The sequence below is a fragment of the Gopherus evgoodei genome, chromosome 9, assembly GCF_007399415.2.
Source record: "Gopherus evgoodei ecotype Sinaloan lineage chromosome 9, rGopEvg1_v1.p, whole genome shotgun sequence".
Classification (NCBI taxonomy): domain Eukaryota; kingdom Metazoa; phylum Chordata; order Testudines; family Testudinidae; genus Gopherus; species Gopherus evgoodei.
The window spans coordinates 84,550,594-84,571,316 of NC_044330.1; the positions used below are offsets into that span (position 1 = coordinate 84,550,594).

Here is a 20,723-nt window from a genome sequence, read left to right on the forward strand (position 1 = left end):
ATGGTTTTTCATGTACAGCAGGGCCCATTTCAGGCTAAAAGGGACTATCAACATACCTGCTCTGGGGCAGTGTGAGCAAGAACCAGCTGGCATAATCAGAAATATTCCCTTTCCCATTCTCCCACACTGCATATGCCATGCAAGGCATGGGCATGATTATAAAGCAAGACTGAACACTGCATTGGCTCCCTTTCCTAACTAAGGCTGCTACCCCCTAGTCTAGTTTGCTGCAGAAAATTAAGGGATAATGCAGCTCTTACGACCTAGGCAGGGCCTTGTTTATCCCAGATACATAGTACAATCAGCACTCCCAACAGAGACACATGAGCTCCTAACACTGCAGCCTGCCAGTGTGTCTCACCCCGACCTGGAGGGACTCCCAGCAGTGATGCTATAGGATGCCAGAGGAGCCGGTGGCTTTTCTGTGTGTAAATAGCAGCCCCCAAGGAGTTGGACTGGGATCACCAGCGTGTTACACACAGGCATCAGGACAGCTATCTGACAGGAATGACTGTGGGTCAGTAATGATCTTGGATAGACTGGAAGCTGTGACCCAGCAGTAACTTGTCTGGCCAGCTCCCTGAGGACCTGCTGGGGTAAGCCAAATTGCTAGAGGATACCCCTGTAACCTTTGAGGTCCTACGTAATTCTGATCCCTTCTACTTTCTATCCTTATCACTTTGGCAGTGCAGGCGTGGCCTCAAGGCTCCATTTCTCCCACCACCATTTCTGTGCCTTCTACTATGCCTCCCCCTTCTGAGATGGGTCACAAGACCTCCTCACCAGTCACATTCCTCTAGAAGAGGCTGAGAAGCCACACAATCTTCCTGTCTATTTTCTACATAGACTACAGTAGTGTCCGAGTGGATTTTATCCATGTGAGCTAGGGAAGCACCAGCCCCAATTTACAGATGAGGCACAGGATGATTAAGGTCACACATGAAGGCTGGGTCCTAGTCCCTATCCACTCCCACCCTTGTGTATTGCTGCACCATTTGGAAATTTGTGCCTAACACAATGGGTCCTGGCCCATGATTCCTTGGTGTTACCCCAGCGCAACTAATAATAATTTATCTGCATGTGAGCTATCTAGCATGCTTGTGAGGGGGGGAGGGGACGTTAAATAATAAACGATAATTGATGGAGGGGTAGGGAGTGCTAGCAATGACTGTATGTATACAGTACCGTGCAGAAACTAATTACACCTCCCAGCCCCCCGGCTAGTGAGTGAGTATGCTTCCCGTTGCGCAGAACAGAGAGGTCACAGTGAGTCACTGTCGGAGCCAGCACTGGTACCTCACTCCCACTCTGTGCTCAGATCACACCTCACAGCGGACCAGCATTTGGCGAGAAACAGATTAACAAGCCTTTACCGGAGATCAGCTCTGCAGATGTGGGTCACTTTGGACCGACCCATCCCACACGGTTCAATCAGATACTGAGATGTTAACACCAGGGCCCTGACCGCTCCTTCTACCTGCAGCTTTTCGTGTTCCAGTGACATGGAGACCAGCAGGCAAGCCCCTCGCGGTAGGTCCATGCGCCACTTCCTGTAGGAGGGAACAAGCAAAGCTAGGGTGACCATACTTCCCAAAGGGAAAACAGGACACCATGCGGGGCAGGCCCAAGCCACTCGCCCAAGCCCCCCTCCCCACACAGGGCTGACGTCACTGCTCACACAAGCCCTGCCTGCTTCCCCACACAAGGCTAGTGTCACTGCTCGCTCGAGCCCTGCCCGTCCACCTCTCCAGCCCTGCTTCCCCCCTGCAGGGGGCTGGCGATGCCAACAAATGCTCACTTTTGTCAAAAAAAAGTGGGTAAGAGCAAACAGGACAAATGCCCACTTTTGCCAAAAAAGTCAGGATGGTCAGGACAGGGCTTAAGAAAGGGATTGTCCCAGCCAAAATGGGACGTAAGGCCACCCCAAGCAAAGCCCATTGTCAGAACCTCAGGACCAGGCCCAGCAAGGAAGCAGCGTCCAATCAAACACACAGCAACAAGCTCTGGACAACCCTCTGGGTTTCACCTGTCCCCTTCTAATGGGCAGCGCCATGGGAACCCAGCAGAGTTGAGAGCAGGAGGTTGTACAGCCACACTGGAAAGCTTGGCTGAACCAACCCCATTCTAATCACTGAGGCCTGAGTTTGCTACAGGCCAGGACTGTCTAAGCTTTTCCCACAGCGCTCTGCTGAGAGCAGAAGGGCTGCACCTGAAAGAAAACGGAGCTGGATGCTGCAGCTACCCTCACCTTTAACACAGAGGGGCAGCCCACAGAGAATACGCTTCCCAGAAGGAAATGTGCCTCCTTAATCTGTGTCTGTCTAAGGCATTTTCAGGCTGCCCAACCCCCAAGTGCAGTATGTTGTCTCTAATGGAGAGGGAGCATTCCCAGACAGGACCTGGAATCTCCACACACCTCAGGGCAGCCACATCTCAGACCTTCGGGGACCTCCTTTGGTCTGTAGTCTGCTTGGGCAAATTGGGGATGGGTACGTTGACCATCCTCTGATATAAAGGCATGGGACAGTTCACACCAGGACCAATAACTCCCTGCATAGATAGGGGAGTTGGAGAGATTGCACCTTGCCTCCATGCTGGTCCAGATTCTCTCACCCGCAAGTGCTTCTTCCTCCCACCTCACCTGAGAACGATGAAGTCCCTGCGGGGATGGGGTGCCATGCTGTCCGTGACGTAGTGATAAACCTCCATGCTCTCGTCCAGTCTCTGTATCACTTCACCTTGCAGCAGGTCCTCATCCCAGAGGTGACGCTCCCGGAGTACCCTCTGCAGCACTGTGTAGGGAGGGGCCTCCATCTCTGTGCAGACCTTCCACAAGCACAGTGGATGTCCGTCACCAACCTGTGGAAGCCCAGAGGGGAGGAAGTCAGTCAGGCTTCCAAGCCAAGAAACCTAAGGGCAACAAGTGGCACCTTGAGGCCTCCCAGCCATGGGGGCAGGAGAACTGCCTTACATGAGCTGGTGAGCATGTGCAGCCTGCCCCTTACTGGATGGAACAGGGGAGACCTGCTCAGGTGTTAGCAGCTCACTGTGCTTACTCTATTGGCTCAAGGGTGAGGGGCCTCTAGGTCTGAACCAGCTCATCTGCACTGAATACAAAGGGGATTCTTCATTGGGCCTTGCCGGCACAGAATTCCCCGTGCTTGTCTCTGGTTATCCAGCTCCCGGCTTCTCTTAGTTAGTGTCATCATACTCGTGGTCTAGAATGGGACTGCTGAGTACACTACCTAGCCAAAGGGTATGTGGTCTAGTTGACGGAGCAGTTTAGCTGGCAGCCATGCTGGGTGTATCTGTGACGCATGAAGAAATCTACCAGGATGCAGGCCACTGATTAGTCTGATACTGAATATCTCCATATACTCCAAATACACTGGCTTGTGGAAACCCTTCCCAGGGTGGACGTTACCTTTTTGCAAGAGAGCTCTGTGTTCTGGGGCCCTGTGGTGCTCAGCCACCCTTTGAACTTCTCTGAGGATTCTTTGAGCAGGTTCTGCACATTATCTTCCAAGTAAGCCTGGAAATCCTTGACCTCCCCTTGCAAGCTGTGGCTCATTAGCTCAGCCAGCAGGGGCGGGTGGGCATCTGCTGCCATGTAGGAGTTGCCCAGCTGAAGCATCATGTCGTGGGGTATCTAGAAACCAAACATGTGGGACTTAGGATTTTAAAAACCCAAGAGTGGTCGCTAGGAATTGCTCACCTACTCTGTCTCCTGAAATCACTGTGCAATGAACCCTGAGCTCACCTCTCTGACCCAGACAGACTCTGGGATGTCAATACCAATAGCCCAAACAATGCTGCACACCAACCAGCAGGACAGACTGGGTCCAGTGATGCTGGGGCTCCTTGGGTACTTTCATGCCTCCCCCAGCTGATGTCCAAATGTTAAATGGGAGCAGTCACATTAGGGAAGGTAAAAAAGTATTTCTACAAGGGACATAAGCCTCTCTGCTTCAGGAACAGAAGCCACTAACTTTGGGAGTTTGACAGAAACATCCCCTATGAGCAGGTTATTCCATAACTGCCCCCTGGGGGCTTCTTGCATGTTTCTCTGGATTATCTGGTACTGGGCACTGTTGGCGAAAGGAAACTGGACCAGATGGATTCTTGGGCCAATCCAGTGCAATTACTAGATCCCTGGAACACTGAAAAATCCCACCTGGCCAGTGAGTAAACGAGGATGATACAGCGCGGCCATCCTGTCTGGGTCTGTGCCCTGTGGTAAGTGCTCTGTACTGCCACTTGAGACACACCTGGGATTGGTTAGCAGGGCTGGCCTATTGCTCCCCAAGCTGGAAGTGCTGCGTAGCAGTACAGTGCATGCTTGGGAGCATGTGGGGAAGGGGAGCCCCACTGAACAAACAGCCTGAAGTAAATAGGATGAAATTCAATAAGGACAAATGTAAAGTACTCCACTTAGGAAGGAATAATCAGCGGCACATATAAAATGGGAAATGACTGTCTAGGAAGGAGTACAGCGGAAAGGAATCTGGGGGTCATAGTGGATCACAAACTAAATATGAGTCAACAGTGTAACACTTGCAAAAAAAGCAAACATCATTCTGGGATATATTAGCACAAGTGTTGTAAGTGAGACACGAAAAGTAATTCTTCTGCTCTACTCTGTGCTGATAAGGCCTCAGCTGGAGTACTGTGTCCAGTTCTGGGCGCCACATTTCAGGAAGGATGTGGACAAATTGGAGAAAGTCCAGAGGAGAGCATAAAAATGACGAAAGGTCTAGAAAACATGACCTCTGAGGGAAGATTGAAAAAAACAGGATGTTTAGTCTGGAGAAGAGAAGACAGAGAGGACATGATAACACTTTTCAAGTATATAAAAGGTAGTTATAAGGAAGAGGGTGAAATATTGTTCTTGTTAAGCTCTGAGGATAGGAAAGAAGCAATGGGCTTAAATTGCAGCAAGGGCGGTTTAGGTTGGACATTAGGAAAAACTTCCTAACTGTCAGGGTGGTTAAGCACTGGATAAATTGCCTTGGGAGGTTGTGGAATCTCTGTCATTGGAGGTTTTTAAGAACAGATTAGAGAATCCCATGTCAGGAATCGTCTACTTATACTTAGCCCTGCCATGAGTGCAGGGGACTGGACTAGATGACCTACTGAGGTCTCTTCCAGTCCTACACTTCTCTGATTTTATGGCACTTCACTAGGGCAGTCAGTGAGTAACGAAGGAGAATCTTGGCCTTTCCCAGGTACCCTGACAAGGTGCCAATGGGTGTCGGGAAGGAGTACATTGGGATGAAGGCAGACTCCGCTGTGAGAGTTGAATCCCCTCAGAGCAGCATTCTATACAGACCGACACCGTTTATGTCAGATTGCTCTCCTGCTGTAAGCCAGCGCCCAAAGCACACAGGGAAAGTGCGCGGGCACCTGCTACTTCTACACATCTCCTCCCAGAGCCTTTCCACAGTTGTTTGACTTGCCGAGAGAAGAAGGGTTTCACCCTTACACGATCACAGGTGAGACAAGGCCTGCTGCTGGCTAGCTTCTGTACGGCAATGGCAGAAGGATGGTTTAATGCCCAGGACTTGGAAGAACTGAGCTCACTTACCAATCCAGCCATGGACCCGCCATGTGACTTGGGGCACTTCATCTACCATGTGCCTCATCTGCACTAGGGGGAAGGCAGCATTGCCCTACTGAGCAGGGGCACTGTGAGAACAAAATCTAGGGGTGCTCAGATTGTACAGCAAGGAGGGGCCAGGTAAGTACCTGGACAAAGCAGCATTGCTCACCCGGAGCTGCAGCTACCTACCTGGAACAGCTTCTTACAGTCTGTGATCATATGGGAGAGCCCCTGGGTGGCAGCCATGTTTTCATTCAGGTCCTTCTGGTCAGGCTTTCCCATGGTGCCTCTCTTCTGAATCATCCTGCCCAAGAGAACTCTGACTAGTGAGACCCAGCAGAGGGAGTGACGGTCCGCGAGAGAGCAGGGAGTAAGGGCTCAGCCAGAGACACCCAATGCATTCTTGCAACAGAGAGGGATACTGGCAGGGAAGGAATCACTGTATTATAGTAATTTAAAAGATGAAGCCCTAAGGAGAGTCCTGCTGACACCCTGTGGTGAAACAGCTGTACTGCAGCTTCCTGATCCTATCAGTTTTCAGCAGAGCTAGGCTGGGTGTAGACTCCATCCTCTCCTGCCCTCACGTTGGGAACCTCACTATGTCCCTCACTGGGGTCTGCATGTGGCTGTACTGTCACCATGGCGATTACTCTGTCACTGCTGTGCTCAGCCCAGGAGGAAGATTAGGCTGTAAGCTCCTTGAGGCCCAGGCCTTATGTCACTCGTCCGCTCTGCCCATGGAGGGGTCCCTGACACTGTAGCAGCCCCTGTGCCATGGCTCTCAGAGAAACTCCTGCAGCACTGAACTGAGAGTTAGGACCTTAGCGGGAAGCTCCTTCCCCTAGCATGCCCACTAGGAGTCCCTCACAGCCCCTGATGGAGAGCACAGGGAGAGGGAACCCGTTGGGAATGGAAGCCCTTTTCCCCCTTCGTCTGACCCAGTCTCAATGTAGGTGGCACAGCAAGTGCAGGCCAGCCAGGGTACCACCAGGCCGTGTCTCCAGTAAGGAAGACAGAGAGAGGGATCGTGGAGGGGAGTGCTGGGACTCAGAAAGCCTGAATTGGCTGTGCATTACCTGGGTGAGGTGCTCTCCTTCTTGGATACGTTGAGGTGGAAAATGGATGGGGCCAGACACACCGCCAGGTTCCCAGATGTCATCTGGTTCTCCTCAGCTGAGGCAATGTCACTCAGGAAGTACAACAACGTCTGCAGCACTTCCCGGTTCTCATCTGGCATCAGGATGATGGCTGCCTGGACAGCTTGCAGCCTCTGCTCTTTTGGGACAACTGAAGGCAAAGTGAAGGAGCTTGTGGTCAAGCAGGCTCTGGGACCCTACACCTTAGGGGCTCCTCGAGACTTGGGCTGATTGGACCAAGGGGCAGCTAGCTGGGGCCCCAGAAAATAAGGGTACTTGCTCCCCTCATACTGAAGATGCTGTCCAGTCAAAGGGCCCCAAGCCATCTTACTGCTGGCCTCTCATTGTGTGGAGCTGGTTACAGCAATATTTGTTCATAGGCCATTTCACAGCAAAAATCTCCCCTGGTGACATTTCTCCCCTAGCAGCATGTTCACAGGGCCTGGGACGGAGTCTCTAATTCCACAGCCCACGTATTCCTCTGTGGGCAGCCCTGAGTCACAACTAAGAGCTGTGCAACTGCATGCCAACAACCAGCTCAATAGTGCCAAGTAGTGGGGACCGAGGAAAGGGCCCAGTCAATCCCCTCATCTAGGTCCCATGCTCTGAAGCACCGCTCACTGCTCCGGCTCTGCAGAACCTTTGCAATGGGGTCAGGTTCTAGCAGTGGGAAGTCCCCTCAGGAAGCAGAGATGGAATAAGGCTAAATAGAGCCCGGATCCAACAGATCAGCCCCCCCTACCCCATAGACAGCCTCTCTCCTCTCCGTTTCCCCATCTCTCTGGCAAACTCCTCTTCCCAACTCCCATGGGTGGGCTCCTAAGTCCTTGATTTTCCTCCCAAGCCAGGCAGCCCAGCCCAGTGGTCACTGCACCACCTCCTGCTGCTTTGACCCAGCTCCCTACTGAGCCTGGACACACTCTCAGCCCTGAGGGCCTGCCTGGCTCTGCGCCAATGGGGGGCCTCTCCCAGGGAGCCTGCTGGTTGCACTTACATTGATAGATCTGCAGGAAGGTGTCGGTGAGCTTGCTGGTAAAGATGGGCTCTGGCAGGTCACGAAAATACTGCTTCAACAGGTCAGCCACATCGTAGGCCGACTGCCCTTCATAGTTCACGTTGTCGGGGGAGGCTTCGTTCATGTGTCTCAGCACCTGGATTCGAGACTTCACCCCCGACTTCCGGAAAATGCCAATCTGTCCAGAAGAAGCGCAGAGTTCAGCACAGTCGGCCAAGGCAGCCCTGAGCTTCAGGCAGAGCAACCAGCTCTATCTCAGGTAGGTGCTGACAGCCCTCAGCTCAGCCTCTGCTATGCAGTGAGAAGTCAGGACAACCAGCTGGCCAGGGAGTCTCTGTGGTGCCTATCAGGAGACACCTTCCCAACATGTCTGGGTTCCCCTTCCTGGGAAGGGGGCCCTGGGCAAGGGAAGTTCGAGAGGCAACAATGCCTGAGAGGAAGGGTCTCAAGTCACTGACTAGGTGAAAAGGTTGTGGGCAAGGTTCCCCACAGGACAGCAAGAACATTGTTGCCCTTCCTGAGATGCTCGCTGCTGTGTGTGAGCTGGGCCAGGGCACCTAGGTGAAGCGTCTGGTCTGGCAGGCAGAGACTGGGGTGAACACGAGAACAAGCCTCAGTACTGCAGAGCCCCAAAGCTCATCGCCACCTTGCCGGCTTTCCGATCAACCCACCCACCTTCAAGCTTCCCCTCGGTGACAGGTCCATACCTCTGGTAGGCTGTGCTGTTTGATGGGGTGGGAGCCAACAGTGGCTCCATAAATAAAGGGCCATCTTTCTGCCCCACTGAGAGGGCTGCAGAGCCGGGGAGCTACACTGGAGCCCAGGGCAGGGGCTGTGGGCAAAGGCAATGAAGCTGTACACAATCTTATAGCTGCAGTACGCTCCTATGGCAAGTAACTCTGTATCTCCCCCTGAAGGAAATCTGAATGCATAGGGGTTAAGGAGCAGCACTCTATGGAGTTAAGCCAGTGGGGCCAAAGCGAGGGGTTGCCTCCACTGCTCATGAACTCTGTAAGAGAGACAGAGATCCCTGGAGAGTGAGCACTCTGATCACCATGGCTTCATCTACTGCAGGGTTCCGGCTGACACAAGGTTAAGTGAGGGGCGGTTGAGCTGTGGGCAAGTGAATGGGAGTTCAGGGTTGTGATGCAGAGGGCTGATCCTCACCTGGTCCAGGCACTGGCTGCGGATGTAGCGCATGGCCTGCTGGATGCTCTGCGGCAGAGGCTGCCCTGTCCTCTGCACGTTAATGATTGGTGGGACCCCAAAGACCATTTTGTCCCTGTAGTTGGGGGCTTTGCTCCTCTTCATGAACTTGGGGACAGTCCTGTGAGATGGGGACAGGGGGCAGACAGGCCCATCAGAATAGCCACCATTTGCCCTGGGCAGAAGCTCATAGCAGCAAGCAGGAGGTGAGGTGGGGACACACATACGCACACACAAATGCATGCATGTACACCTCATATACATACATGCATGCACGTCCACCTGCACACGTGCCATATGCACACACACACCTATGCATGTGCACACACCCCCATGTGCATGCACTCACATGCTTACATATCATATGCATGAATGCACACATGCAACATATGCATGCATGTACACATGGTGTGCGCACACACACCCATATACATGCATACCCACGTGCGCACATACAAACAACTCTACCTTGTCTTGATACTCTCGGGTACAAAAGAACTCCCACCCACAGGCACACAATAGTCTCTTGTGTTTCTATAGCACCTTCCATCCCAAAGCGCTTCACAAACAATCTATTCAGCACTGCTGAAATGCAGTCACTTCTGGGGTGGAGGGCAGCAGCGAGGGGAACTGCCTACAGCAAACTCCTATAGGGAGTCCAAGGCAATGTTTCATGTGCATGCAGAGCGAAGAGGACTTCCATCTCCATCCCCCGACACACACACCCCTCCCTCCCTATCTGCCACAGGAAGATGAAACGTTGAGTCAACCCTGCTAGGATCTGAAGTTCTGGTTTCAGGGAGCGCATGCTTGGCCCTACTCAATCATGCCCTGCAGCTTCCCTTCCCTGCCCCCACTTTTCCCACACTCACCATGCCCAGGCCTGCTTGTGCAGCACGGAGTGCTTCTCCATGATGGCAGTGAGGTGAAGCAGCGAGCACTTCTGCAGCAGGTTGAGCTGAGCGGAGGACTGGCGGTTGATCTCCAAGGAGGCAGAATTCAAGCTGGGACGATGGGAGTTCTGGAAACTGTGCCAGCGTAGCTTCCTGCAGGAGACAGCAGGGCGAGGGAGCAAAAGGTCACACTGCCAGCCGTGTCGCTTCCCCCAGGGGAGGATGACGCCCAGTGCTCCTGGGAGCTGAGCAGGGATCCAGCAGAGGCACTGAGCCACCAGGAGTAGCACTCTCCCGCCACCTCCTCCAGCAGGGACTAGAATATGAACTACCTCAGGCGTGGGAGGGATGGGCCCATTACAGTGTTCAAAGCAGCCCTCCTGTGCAATTTGAACACAGCAGGGGCATTTCCATTGAGAACGTCAGTGCTGTGCTTATTGGTCTACTAAGCCTGGGGATTTACAGACCTGCTGTCCTGGGGAGCAACGGGGGCACTGGGTGGAGGGCAGTGGCATTTTCTTTTGCTTCCCAGAGCTACACCTTCCCCCCGGTGAAGTACACAACACTGGCAGTAAAAAAGAACCCTGCTATCTACCCAACCTACCCCAGCAAAGTCACCATGCTCTTGGGCCACCACAGCTCATCAGTCACAAGGGATCCTGATTTCCACAAGTCTGTACTGGGCCTCGTGGAAGGGCCTAGACTCCTATCTAGCTACCCTGCCAGGTATTTATATCACAGCCGGTCCCAGGGCATCAGTGTCTGGGAGAAAGACGCAAGCCTGCAGGTCTTTCACAGAACCCCACATGTGCTTTGGGTGGGATGCTGTGTTGTGACAGTGGGAAGCAACATCACTATTTGACCCTGTGTCATCCCAGAGCACTGTGAAATCAGAGTGACACAAACACCCCGAGCCAATGTTTTCTTTCGGCAGAACAAAGGAAATCGAACCCCCTGACTGACTCGCTGTAGGGAGCTTGATGGTGTGCTCTGACCCTGCAGAACTTTCCCAAGTCCATGTTGTTCTGAAAGCCCCTTGGACATCCACCAATGCACTGGGGTAAATCTCCAAGCGGAGGAGGTGTGACTTTCCCTGCTGACTTGAATGGATCTAAATCCCCACACATCAACCACCTATCAACAGAGGAGTTACCCTCCACTATCTAAACGTGCAGGCGGCAGTTAACTTAGGGCAACTGGGAAGTTGAGCAGATGCCAGAGCTTTTCAGAGGGCTCTTCATACCAGGCAAACTACCCTACTCGAGCATGTTTAACAGCAAATCCATGGACAGTAACTTCCTGGTTTCGTAACTAATAATTTTAAGTCAAAGTGGCAAAGCACGTCTGGGTGGTGTGGAACTGGGTCTGTGTGACACAACTGAAATATGCCCATATTAAGGTCCCCTTCAAACTGGCAGTAGTGAAGGGTAGATGACCATCCTGGTCCTTCTGAATGCTCTTGGTGCTTGCTTCAGGCCACTGGAGGGCACCAGAGACTCAAGCTGTGTTCACCGGCTGCCCTTACACACCCAAATTAATTCTTTCACTGCAGCGGCTCCTGGAGCAACTGATTCTGAACAGGGTCTTCATTTGTTCCAGGCTGGCTCAGTCCCAGCGAGAACAATAGCATACGCAGATGGCACAGTCACTGTGTTTGTCACCTACACCAGCCTGCCTGCCTCGGGGACCAATATCACAGTGACATTCCCTCCTCTCCCAAGTGCTAGTGGCCCAGCAGCAGGGCCATCCCCAGAGATTGTGGTGCCCTATGCAGCCCCCCAGTGGGGGGGGGGGTGGGAGCCTGGCCCCAGGCCTCCGAGGCGGGGTGCTCCCCAGGCCTTTTGGAGGCAGGAGCAGCCAGTGCAGGAAGGCAACAGGGGTTGGGCCCACCCTCCCCAACCCCCCCAACCCCAGCCTGTTTCACTCTGCTCCCCCAGCTTCCAGACTCGGGGGGAGGGGGAACCACCCCCAGCACTCACGGGCAGTGTGGCTGTGAGCTGGTGGAATGGAGCGGGCTGGCGCCGGGTTGCTCCACTTCCTGTCGCCCGGTGAGTGCAGGGCAAGCCTGATCCCTGCTGTAGTCCCCTAGGATGCATAGCTCAGGGGATGGGGTTTGGGGGGGAAGGGGCGGAGTGGGGGCAGGGCTGAGGCAGGGGCTGAGGGGAAGGGGAAGAGGCAACTTTCCTGGGCCCTGCTGTGTGCAGCCCAAAAGGGGTTGGCTCAGCCGTCTGGGGATTGGGCTCGCCGCTAGAGCTGGATGCAGCACGTAGCTGCACAGGGCACCAGGAAATCTGGGGCAATTTGGTGCCCCAAATTTCCTGGTGCCCTATGCAGCTGTGTAGTTTGCGTATGGGTAGGGATGGCCCTGCCCAGCAGAGCTGTGCAATAAGCAAATGCCAGGAGATGATGTTAGATCTAAGGCCAAAGGGTGTCCCAGAAGAAGTAGAGCCCCTCGCACTGTTCTCTAGTGGCCTCTCATGATTGATCTACATACGAGCAACACACTGAGGCTTTGGACAGGGGGAGACTGGAAGGCAAACCGCCAGCAGAGGCCTGCGAGCACCCTCCCAAAGGAAAAGCCTGGTGGCGCACTAGGGACCAGCTGGTTGCACCTGTGGAAAGTCAGCCCCAAGACTAAGCTCTCCACCTGCCATGCACCTGCTGTTTATGGGATGCTGAGCTGCCACGGACAGGGGTGTCTGAGGGGAGTCGTGCCAAGACCTTAGCTCAGCGACGCATCCAGCTCACTTACCTGCAAGGTCTGGTGAGGGACGCTCCCACACCTGAATCCCTGCGCTCTCTCATCTCGATCTCCTCCGCCTCATTCAAGGAGTTGCCCGTGCTGTCGAAGTCGCTGGCAGAGGTGCCCACATCGGACATGGACTGCTCTTCGAAGTTCAGGTTGGAGGGGAAGGTGGGCTCCTCTCCTGAGTCCGTCTCCTCCTCTCCTTCCCCCTCTGCCCCCTCATCCAGGTCAGGGCTGAGCGCCTTAGACCAGAGCTCCACCTTTCGCTGCAGCCCCCAGACGTCCTGCAAGATGTCATCCAGGTTTTTGTAGCTCACCTCCCCATCCATGCTGAAGAAATCTTCGCTGCTGCCAAACTCGGGCACGTTGTCGTACACGCTCACCCGGCTGCCCACGGAGCTGCACGAGCCCCGCCTCTGCCGGCACGCAAAGCCCCGTGGCGAGGTGTCATCCATGCTGCTGCTGCTGCTGCCACCCACTCCACACCCTGAAAGCCCCACCGCTTTGTTCCCAGATTTCCAGTGGGCCAAAGGGCTGCCATCGAGAGGACACAAGCTTTCGATGGAGAGAGATTTGGGGAAAGTCCCCGGCTTGTGGTCCCCGGGGAGGTGGATCAGGTAGTCGCCCTTGTACATGTGCTGCTGGTGCTGTTCTCCAGAAGCCCAGCTGGTGCTATTTTTCAGGGCCGTTTCATAGTCCTCCAGATAGACTGCACCACGTCTCAGTTCAGAGCCCGGCTTCCTCTCACCCAAGTTTGACATGCGATTAGTCCTATATCCCACTGAGAGAAAGTGTTTGTTGCCATGGAAAGAGGAGGACATTCCTCTTTTGGGGGAGGTGGTCGTGGCAGCAGTAAGATCCCCATTGCTCTTCGCAGAGTCCCATCCTGGTTTGGTCACTGTCCTGCCACTAGTGGCATCCTTCACTTTGGAGTCAGATTTTTCTTTGTCCTTCCTTCGGAAAGACTCTATCCTTTTAAGGAAGCTGCGGGACCTCCGCTTCTTGGACTTGTCCTTAGAACTCCCACTCTGATTTGGGGATTGGTTTGTCTCGGAGTGGTCACTCAAGCTTTGGTTGGATTTGGTGATGTTTGGAGAGTCCTGGCTGGGTGCCACGTCAGGCAGGGTGGCCACAATGCCAACTGTGCCTCCAGTGCTACCTGTGCCGGTATTGCTGTGGAGCGAAGTGACTTCCAGATTGGCACTGGGGTCCATAAGGATGCTCTCACGGCTGGATGTCTGCTGCATGGAGGAGTTCAGCACCTCTGGATTGTGGGAGAGAAAGTCAACAGAGCCAATTCTGGACCACCTTTTGCTGTCCCTCTGGAAGGCCCATCGGTCGCTGATGGCACAAAGATCTTCTTCCTCTGAGTCTTCATTCTAAACCAAGAATAAGGATCACAGAGTAAGACACAATCAGCTGGATCATCCAGTCTGACCACCCTCTCCCTGAGTTTTGCATGGCTACTCACACCCACCAACCACAGCTAGGGTAGGAGAATTTACCGTTGCATAACCACATCTTCTCTTGGTGGGGTCATGTGCTATGTACAATACATTTTAAGAGACCCACCAAGCACACCCCACCTTCTATGAAAAGCAATTGCATAAGAGAGAGATAAAAGATCCATTAAGTCTCATTCTGTCCATTCTCTGGAAGCTAGCGCAGGGTTGTTCTCACAGTATGTTCCTGAGGGCTCTGTCCATGCTAGTTCTAAATGTTTCGTATGGTGGATCCAAGCAGTTCACAGGGTTATGAAGCAGGGGGAAAACACCATCCTATGCAAACAGACTCCAGAATTTGTAATAGTGTCCTGATGCTCTGCCTGCCTCTCTCCTGCCAGGACAGGTGGCACACTGGAGAAGTGGCTCAGCAGAAGCACACCGTACTGTTGTCCATTAGAAAGCACTGTCACTGCCACGCAGCCAATCCCAGAGCCTTTAGACTTAGAACACAGGGTTCCTTGCCACATAATGGAATTAGTCCTACAAAGAACACACTGCTCCACTGTAACTGAACCAAAGCAGGAGGGGACAGACGGAAGCTATTGCTTTCTACATACACTTGCTGGTATGAAAAGGGTTTCTGGGGTAACAGGTGCTGGGACAGAATGGCTCACAACCTTGCCGAGCCAACATACGAATCAGAGATCAGGTGAAGCTTGTCTTCTGGTGTCCCCAGGAGTTGTTACAGAATCTAAGTTTTGACTTCAAACATTTAAACCTCTGTTAGACCTGCAAGTTATAAAAAAAAATAAAATCCTGATGTGAATTGATGCAACTGGGCTGACTTACTGTAGCTGAATTAAAGGGCCCTTTGCTGTAGACCGAGGAAGGGGGGGAACAGCAGCAAAATTGTGAACTTCCCCACACTCATCTAAATAGGGTGTTAACTCTGAGACCCAATGATGACAGCTTAAATATTAATCATTGTCAACTATTTCACTGCTGATCCTTTTATCGGAAATATCCCACTATTATGGGGCTAAAGGAAGCTATCGGGATGGAGGGCTGGTTTTCAATACAGCAGCACCTCCCTAAACACAAACAAAGGGGAACTTGGAGCAAGATGTGCACATAAATAGCAGCTTCCATTCCTTTAATACCGACTGTAGCACATCACACACTTGAGAGCCATAATTTATCATTTATTGTGGGAAATTCAGAGGCCACGAAGTTTCCTGCTAACAGGACCCAAAGACTTTATTGTTCCCTAGCTAAAACCAGGATATTTAACTTCCTGTTAAGGATTCTAGTCAGTGTTGCTCAATACAGAGGTTCTCAAACTGGGGTGCACATCCCTTGGAGGAGGCAGAATGTACTGGGGGGTGGGGCATGAGAAGCCACTCTGCCTTCAGAGCTGGGTGGCTGGAGAGCGGTGGCTACGGACTAGGCAGCTGTTCCGAAGATAGCGCCGCCACCAGCAGCAGTGGAGAAGTAACGATGGCAATGCCATGCCACCCTTACTTCTGCGCTGCTATTGTCAGCGGCACTGCCTTCAGAGCTGGGCATCGAGCCAGCAGCCGCTGCTGTCGGCTCTGCCTTCAGAGCTGGGCAGCCATATATGTACTTGTGTGGCAGGAGCAGCGGGGAGAGGGGTCACAAACTACCACAGACACGAAGAAGGGAGGCATGATCAAATAAGTTTGAGATCCACTGGTCCAAGAAGTATTTCCTGTAGTACGGAGCACTATCATTAGCACCACCACCAAAAAGCACTCAAAACGTCATGTGCATGTATCCCCACACTGTAGCGGCCAAGCACATAACGTACGCTATGGTAGGAAACTTACAGCAATTTATTGTAAGACCTGGTCCAAAAAATAGGGGGAAAATGGGACAAAATATTTTAACTGTTTCCTATCAAAAGTCAAGATTTACAAAAATAGTTACCAAAACTGTGAACAGTTCTAGCTGATTGGTAACAACAGCTCCCCAGCAACCACGATGCTTTAGTGGTGAGGTGGGGTATGTTTGGAGTTAACAGTAGCAATGCCTTCTGAAGAGGGAATGCAAGGGCAATTAGCTACCTAAACCTGTACTGGGATTGGAGTTTTGGAGACAGCTGTGACATTTCTCACAGCCCACATACTGATTTCTTGATTTGGTCAGTCACGCAACATTTTTACTAATTCCCACTAGATTTATCCCCAAACCCCATTGTCCTAGTGACAATTTCCCTCTATCTATGGCATTTCTATTTTTAATGCAGCTACCTCACTGCTTTTGCACTCAGTGGAGCTAGCGCAAACCGCTTGAAGCTATCCACTCAGCCCTGGCCCCCTTTCCACTTTCATTTTCTTTCTCTCGTTTGTGTTCTGCAGAACCAGAGATCCGGACACTGGAACAATGCTCCAAAACCATGACCTTTCCTGCCATTCTGCAGGACAGGTGAGGACCTTTGGCACTTAGGTGCGGAGCCTGCAGCTGCCACAGAGTGCAAGTGGGAACGGAAAATATGAAACCACAATAAACAGCATTTTAAGAGAAGAATTTTATTGTCTGAGACACATGGGTAAGTTTTATCCCCCCCCCCCCCCCCCCGAGGGAAAACTCCCCTCTGGGGTTATGTTTCCTCACTGATCCATTCTGCCAGACATTTGCTCAAGGAAATCCCTTCTAGTTCACACTTAACTGCATGGCACTGCATTATGGCTGGCCTAGAAGCAGCTGCAACCAGACCCTACTATTGGTTACTATACAAGATATCTGCAGAAAGTCTCCTGGTGATGGGAGCTCACCTCAAATCAGGGGCTTAAGTTCGAATCTGGATGAGCTTGTGCAACGGGCTTGCTGAAGCAGCTTCTCCAATGGTCTGAATGGTTACAATATGGATCTCATAATGGTTACACTGAAACATGACAAATGGGAACACAAAACTGGCCGTGGACAAGTACAGGCATTTAGCAGAACAACTGACAAGCAAAGAAAGGGGAGGGAAAAGAAAAAAAATCAGGGTTCTTCCCCTGTGAAATCCATCTGATATCAGGAGCAGGATGACAAAAAATAGATATTAATATATGGGAAGCAAAAGCAATGCTGGCAGGACCTCAGATAGCACAGTTTAAAAAGCCAACCAGAGCCACATGTCCCTGGAGATCTGCTAGAGCAGGGTTCTCAAACACCCTCCAAGAGCGCACCTGAACTTATTGGAGAGATTGTCTTGTTGACACCCCCTCTGCATTCCCTGGACTCCACCTCCCCATCACAATCACTGAACATCCTCATGAAAACTATAGCAATTGCTTATGTAGAAATGTATCATTCGGAAAGAATCTGTAACAGATTTTTTCGGTGTAATTTAGCAGCTGAAATGAGGAGGCTCAGCACTCTATGACAAACCACGGAGCACACACTGACACAAGCCTTCCACCTCAACCCTGCAGCATGGAAGCAGGGATTCTAGATAGCTGTGCTCCTTCTTTATTCAGAGCTAAGCAGAAAGACCCGTGACCCAGGACAGAGCAGGGGAAGGCATCTGATCCAGGAACGATAATTTTCTACATGAATGAGCAGTGTTGGAATTATTCGTTTTTAAACACAGGCTCATTGCGCCATCCGTGCACATGTGTTTTCCCCACAATGCACTGTGGCCTTGTTTATACTCTTGAAACCTCACCATTTACCTGTTTACGCTGAAAGTGGACTTCCAGCTTCATAGAGGCACATGCGTTCAGTGTCATCAGCCTCCTGCAAACAAACAAGAGACACTGGTTTGGCTTTGGCTGCTGCACTTTGTTTTTTTCTCAAGGGCCCGTGTTGCGGCATTGTCACCTGTCACCAAACAGCTGGGGAGCAAGTGTGTGCGTGGAGCCTGGGACAGGCCCAAGATCATTTCCAGCTGAGTGCACATTCCCCAGCTGCAGTGCTTAATTTGTGCCAGGGCTTAGCCCCGGCACCTCCAGGCTTGGCAGTTCACAGCCCCGGCCCCTCTGGCCTTGCTGCATCAGTTATGAATGTAAAAAAATTGCTTGAGCCCCGGCATCTCTTTCATTAAAAATGAAGCACTGCCCAGCTGATGCAGGAAGGAGGATCCTGCTGAATGGGAAAAAGCTTCTCTGGATTCCTTGTGTTTCCCTTTTCCCAAGAGTGAAAGCAGAACCCCGGGTGTCTCGGCATCTCCCCTGAAGGGTTCAGACCGCTCCAACATGCCCGTGGCCCAAGTGCTTCAATGGCTCGTGCCAGAACCATTTCACAAGTATTCAAGTCAGAGAGATGCCCACTGCCTTTCAATACAAGTCCCTCGATACTCTGGCCAAATTGAAAGTACCTGCAGCTCATCTGGTTACACTTCAGCTGACTAGCCCTGTGGCTGGCATCAGATTCAGCACCCACAGCTGCACACATCCACCACTGCCACCCACTGTACATTGCACCCCTTCCTGTGACTGACTCTCGCATGGATCTGATTGCTTTTTAGGTCCCATATTTGACTTGGTACCAGAAGCCACTTTCTACCCTTTTTGAAGTTTGTTTCTTACCCTTCCCATGGCTACAAGTTAACCCCATTCACTGGTGCTGCAATGTGATTGGGCCTCCACAGAATGTCAGGCTGGTCCAGGCACCTCCAGGCATGCTGGGAGGTGGGGGGGAGAAATGCATTTAATGGAAATACCCAATACTTCACTATGGCACTGAAGGGGTTACGCATCTTAAATACAAAAACAGCCCTTTCCCCACAAGATAAAACAAATCCATCCTGCAACAGTCAGAAGAGCCCCTCTCCAACAGTGCCACCATGCCCTGACATCACACTGATTTTCAGATGACAAAGGAGAGGATTTAGAAATAGAACAAAGGTGCATCAGCAGAGGTGGGCAAGGCCTAGCTTGGAAGCTACAGGTCAGGAACGAGGTGAATTGAGAGGGCTTCAGAACATAAGACTAAATAATATGCGCGATGCTGCAGGCCAGGACTCAAGTGAATTGGCAGTTTCCCCACTCCAGCCTTGGACTACAAAGGAGAGCCTGCAGAATGTCAGCACAGTGGTGTTTTGGCAGAATTGCACAGCGGAAGCTGAACTGCTCTTGGCCACATCGCATTGGGCTCTGTCCAGCAATGTGACTTCACCATCCCTTCAGCACTGCATTCAGAGTGGGTACAGCATGATTCATTCCAGTTACTACTCAATCTGTTTGCTCCGCCCCTGTGGTGACCTCATGATGGGATTCCCTCTAGGGCATCCAGGTAGTTTCTACTATTTCCAAGATTGCTGGGCACATTCCTATAAACTTTAGGAGAGCTACAAATCTGCCAGCATCATTTAATGGCTGGGAGCCTATCTGCTCACACTGGAATGGAAAGGCTAAACTTGGCGGTTGCTCTGCAAGAACTGCTAGTCTCTGGGTCCAGAAGTGACTTACCTCTGCGTCTGTGAGCGTGGGAGCTAATCGTAGTGAGAGACTGGAATATACACTGTGGTTTGTCAGCTCACGCTATATGACTGGAGGAAACAGACTTAAATGCAACAAAGGGCAGGTCACTGAAAAGCGATACAGAAATCCAGACAGCCTCTCTCCAGGCACGGAAACAAGCTGCTAGTGTGAACGAGAAGGAGAGAGTAAGGAGAAGAGCCCATCATGGCTGGCCTCTTGTCGGTGCCTTTGCAATGAGGCCATGAAGGCTGGGTCTCTTTGCTGGAGCTGGTTCCTTCACAGCAGTGGGGGGAGATGGTTGGTCACTGCCTCGGGGTACCTGCTCAGATGATAAACAGAGGACTCCAGCCTCCAGGGCTGCAAACCCAACGCCTTTCACCAGCAAAGGATTCTCAGAAAAAAAATCTTTGTTTTGAAAAGCAAGGGGAAGGAAGTGGCAGCAGGAGGTGAAAGGAAACAGGACTGAACTGTGTCCCCTCACAGAGAGTTTAATGAAATGCTCGGAAGAGGGGGAGGAGGAGGGAAAGAAGCTGGCTGGTTTGGGCTCAGTCTCTGCTCTGAGCATGGGACACATGACCTGCTTGCCTGTTATTAACTTGTTCAGAGCAGTAGACTAAATGGCTTTGACACTTAGCTGACAGCGGATTAAGCCTCACTCCCTTTTCCCATTGTCTAGATTCTGGGCAATTTAATAACAGTTTCCCCAAGGAAGCTAATAATATAATGGGCAGTGTACAAGCAGGGAGGTAGAGAGAAAAGCCACCAGGTGGGATGGCAAATCCTCGGCCTTAATTTAATTAAACCTCTGCCGGCCTCTATTGAGAACACCCATTCCCTCTGCATTTTCAAGCACCCTGAGAAGAAGGCAGGTGTCTATAAAGCACAATGCGGGGGAGATTCCCAGAGTTCCCTAGGGGAGGTGGTTAGCCACCGAGTACTACCGGGCATTAAAAGGCTATAGTTTCAAAGGGGCTTCCTGAACTGGTCCCACAAAAGTTATGAACCAGCCAACTGACACGCATGAGTGCAGGTTTGCACATGGAAATGGGGGGACATATGTAACATAATCAAAAGGATTTGAAGGGGGTTACACATGCAAGTTCTGCAGGCACAATAGAGGGGCACTTTCAAACATCTGACACTGAAAGAAACGGAGGCTATTCAGCGAAGAAACATGAAGTGACTCTGCCAGATTCAGAGGGAATCAGAGCTGGGATTAGAACACGGAGTCCCTGGCTCCCATTGCTGAGCTTA

At 51.9% G+C, this 20,723-nt stretch overlaps 1 protein-coding gene across 9 annotated transcripts in view; it reads right to left on the reverse strand.

The window, feature by feature from the left end:
- Positions 1 to 20,723, reverse strand: part of STARD8 (StAR related lipid transfer domain containing 8) — a 150,892-nt gene that overhangs the window by 2,275 nt on the left and 127,894 nt on the right. For all 9 annotated transcript variants that reach the window (XM_030574877.1, XM_030574882.1, XM_030574883.1 and 6 more), the window contains 10 exons: positions 17,721 to 17,784; positions 12,602 to 13,974; positions 9,829 to 10,002; positions 8,918 to 9,077; positions 7,730 to 7,928; positions 6,676 to 6,886; positions 5,789 to 5,903; positions 3,425 to 3,649; positions 2,642 to 2,859; positions 1,374 to 1,550 (listed from right to left, as the gene is read on the reverse strand). In XM_030574877.1, coding sequence (XP_030430737.1) covers positions 1,374 to 1,550; positions 2,642 to 2,859; positions 3,425 to 3,649; positions 5,789 to 5,903; positions 6,676 to 6,886; positions 7,730 to 7,928; positions 8,918 to 9,077; positions 9,829 to 10,002; positions 12,602 to 13,974; positions 17,721 to 17,784 — 2,916 coding nt within the window. The remainder of the gene's footprint in view (positions 1 to 1,373; positions 1,551 to 2,641; positions 2,860 to 3,424; positions 3,650 to 5,788; positions 5,904 to 6,675; positions 6,887 to 7,729; positions 7,929 to 8,917; positions 9,078 to 9,828; positions 10,003 to 12,601; positions 13,975 to 17,720; positions 17,785 to 20,723) is intronic.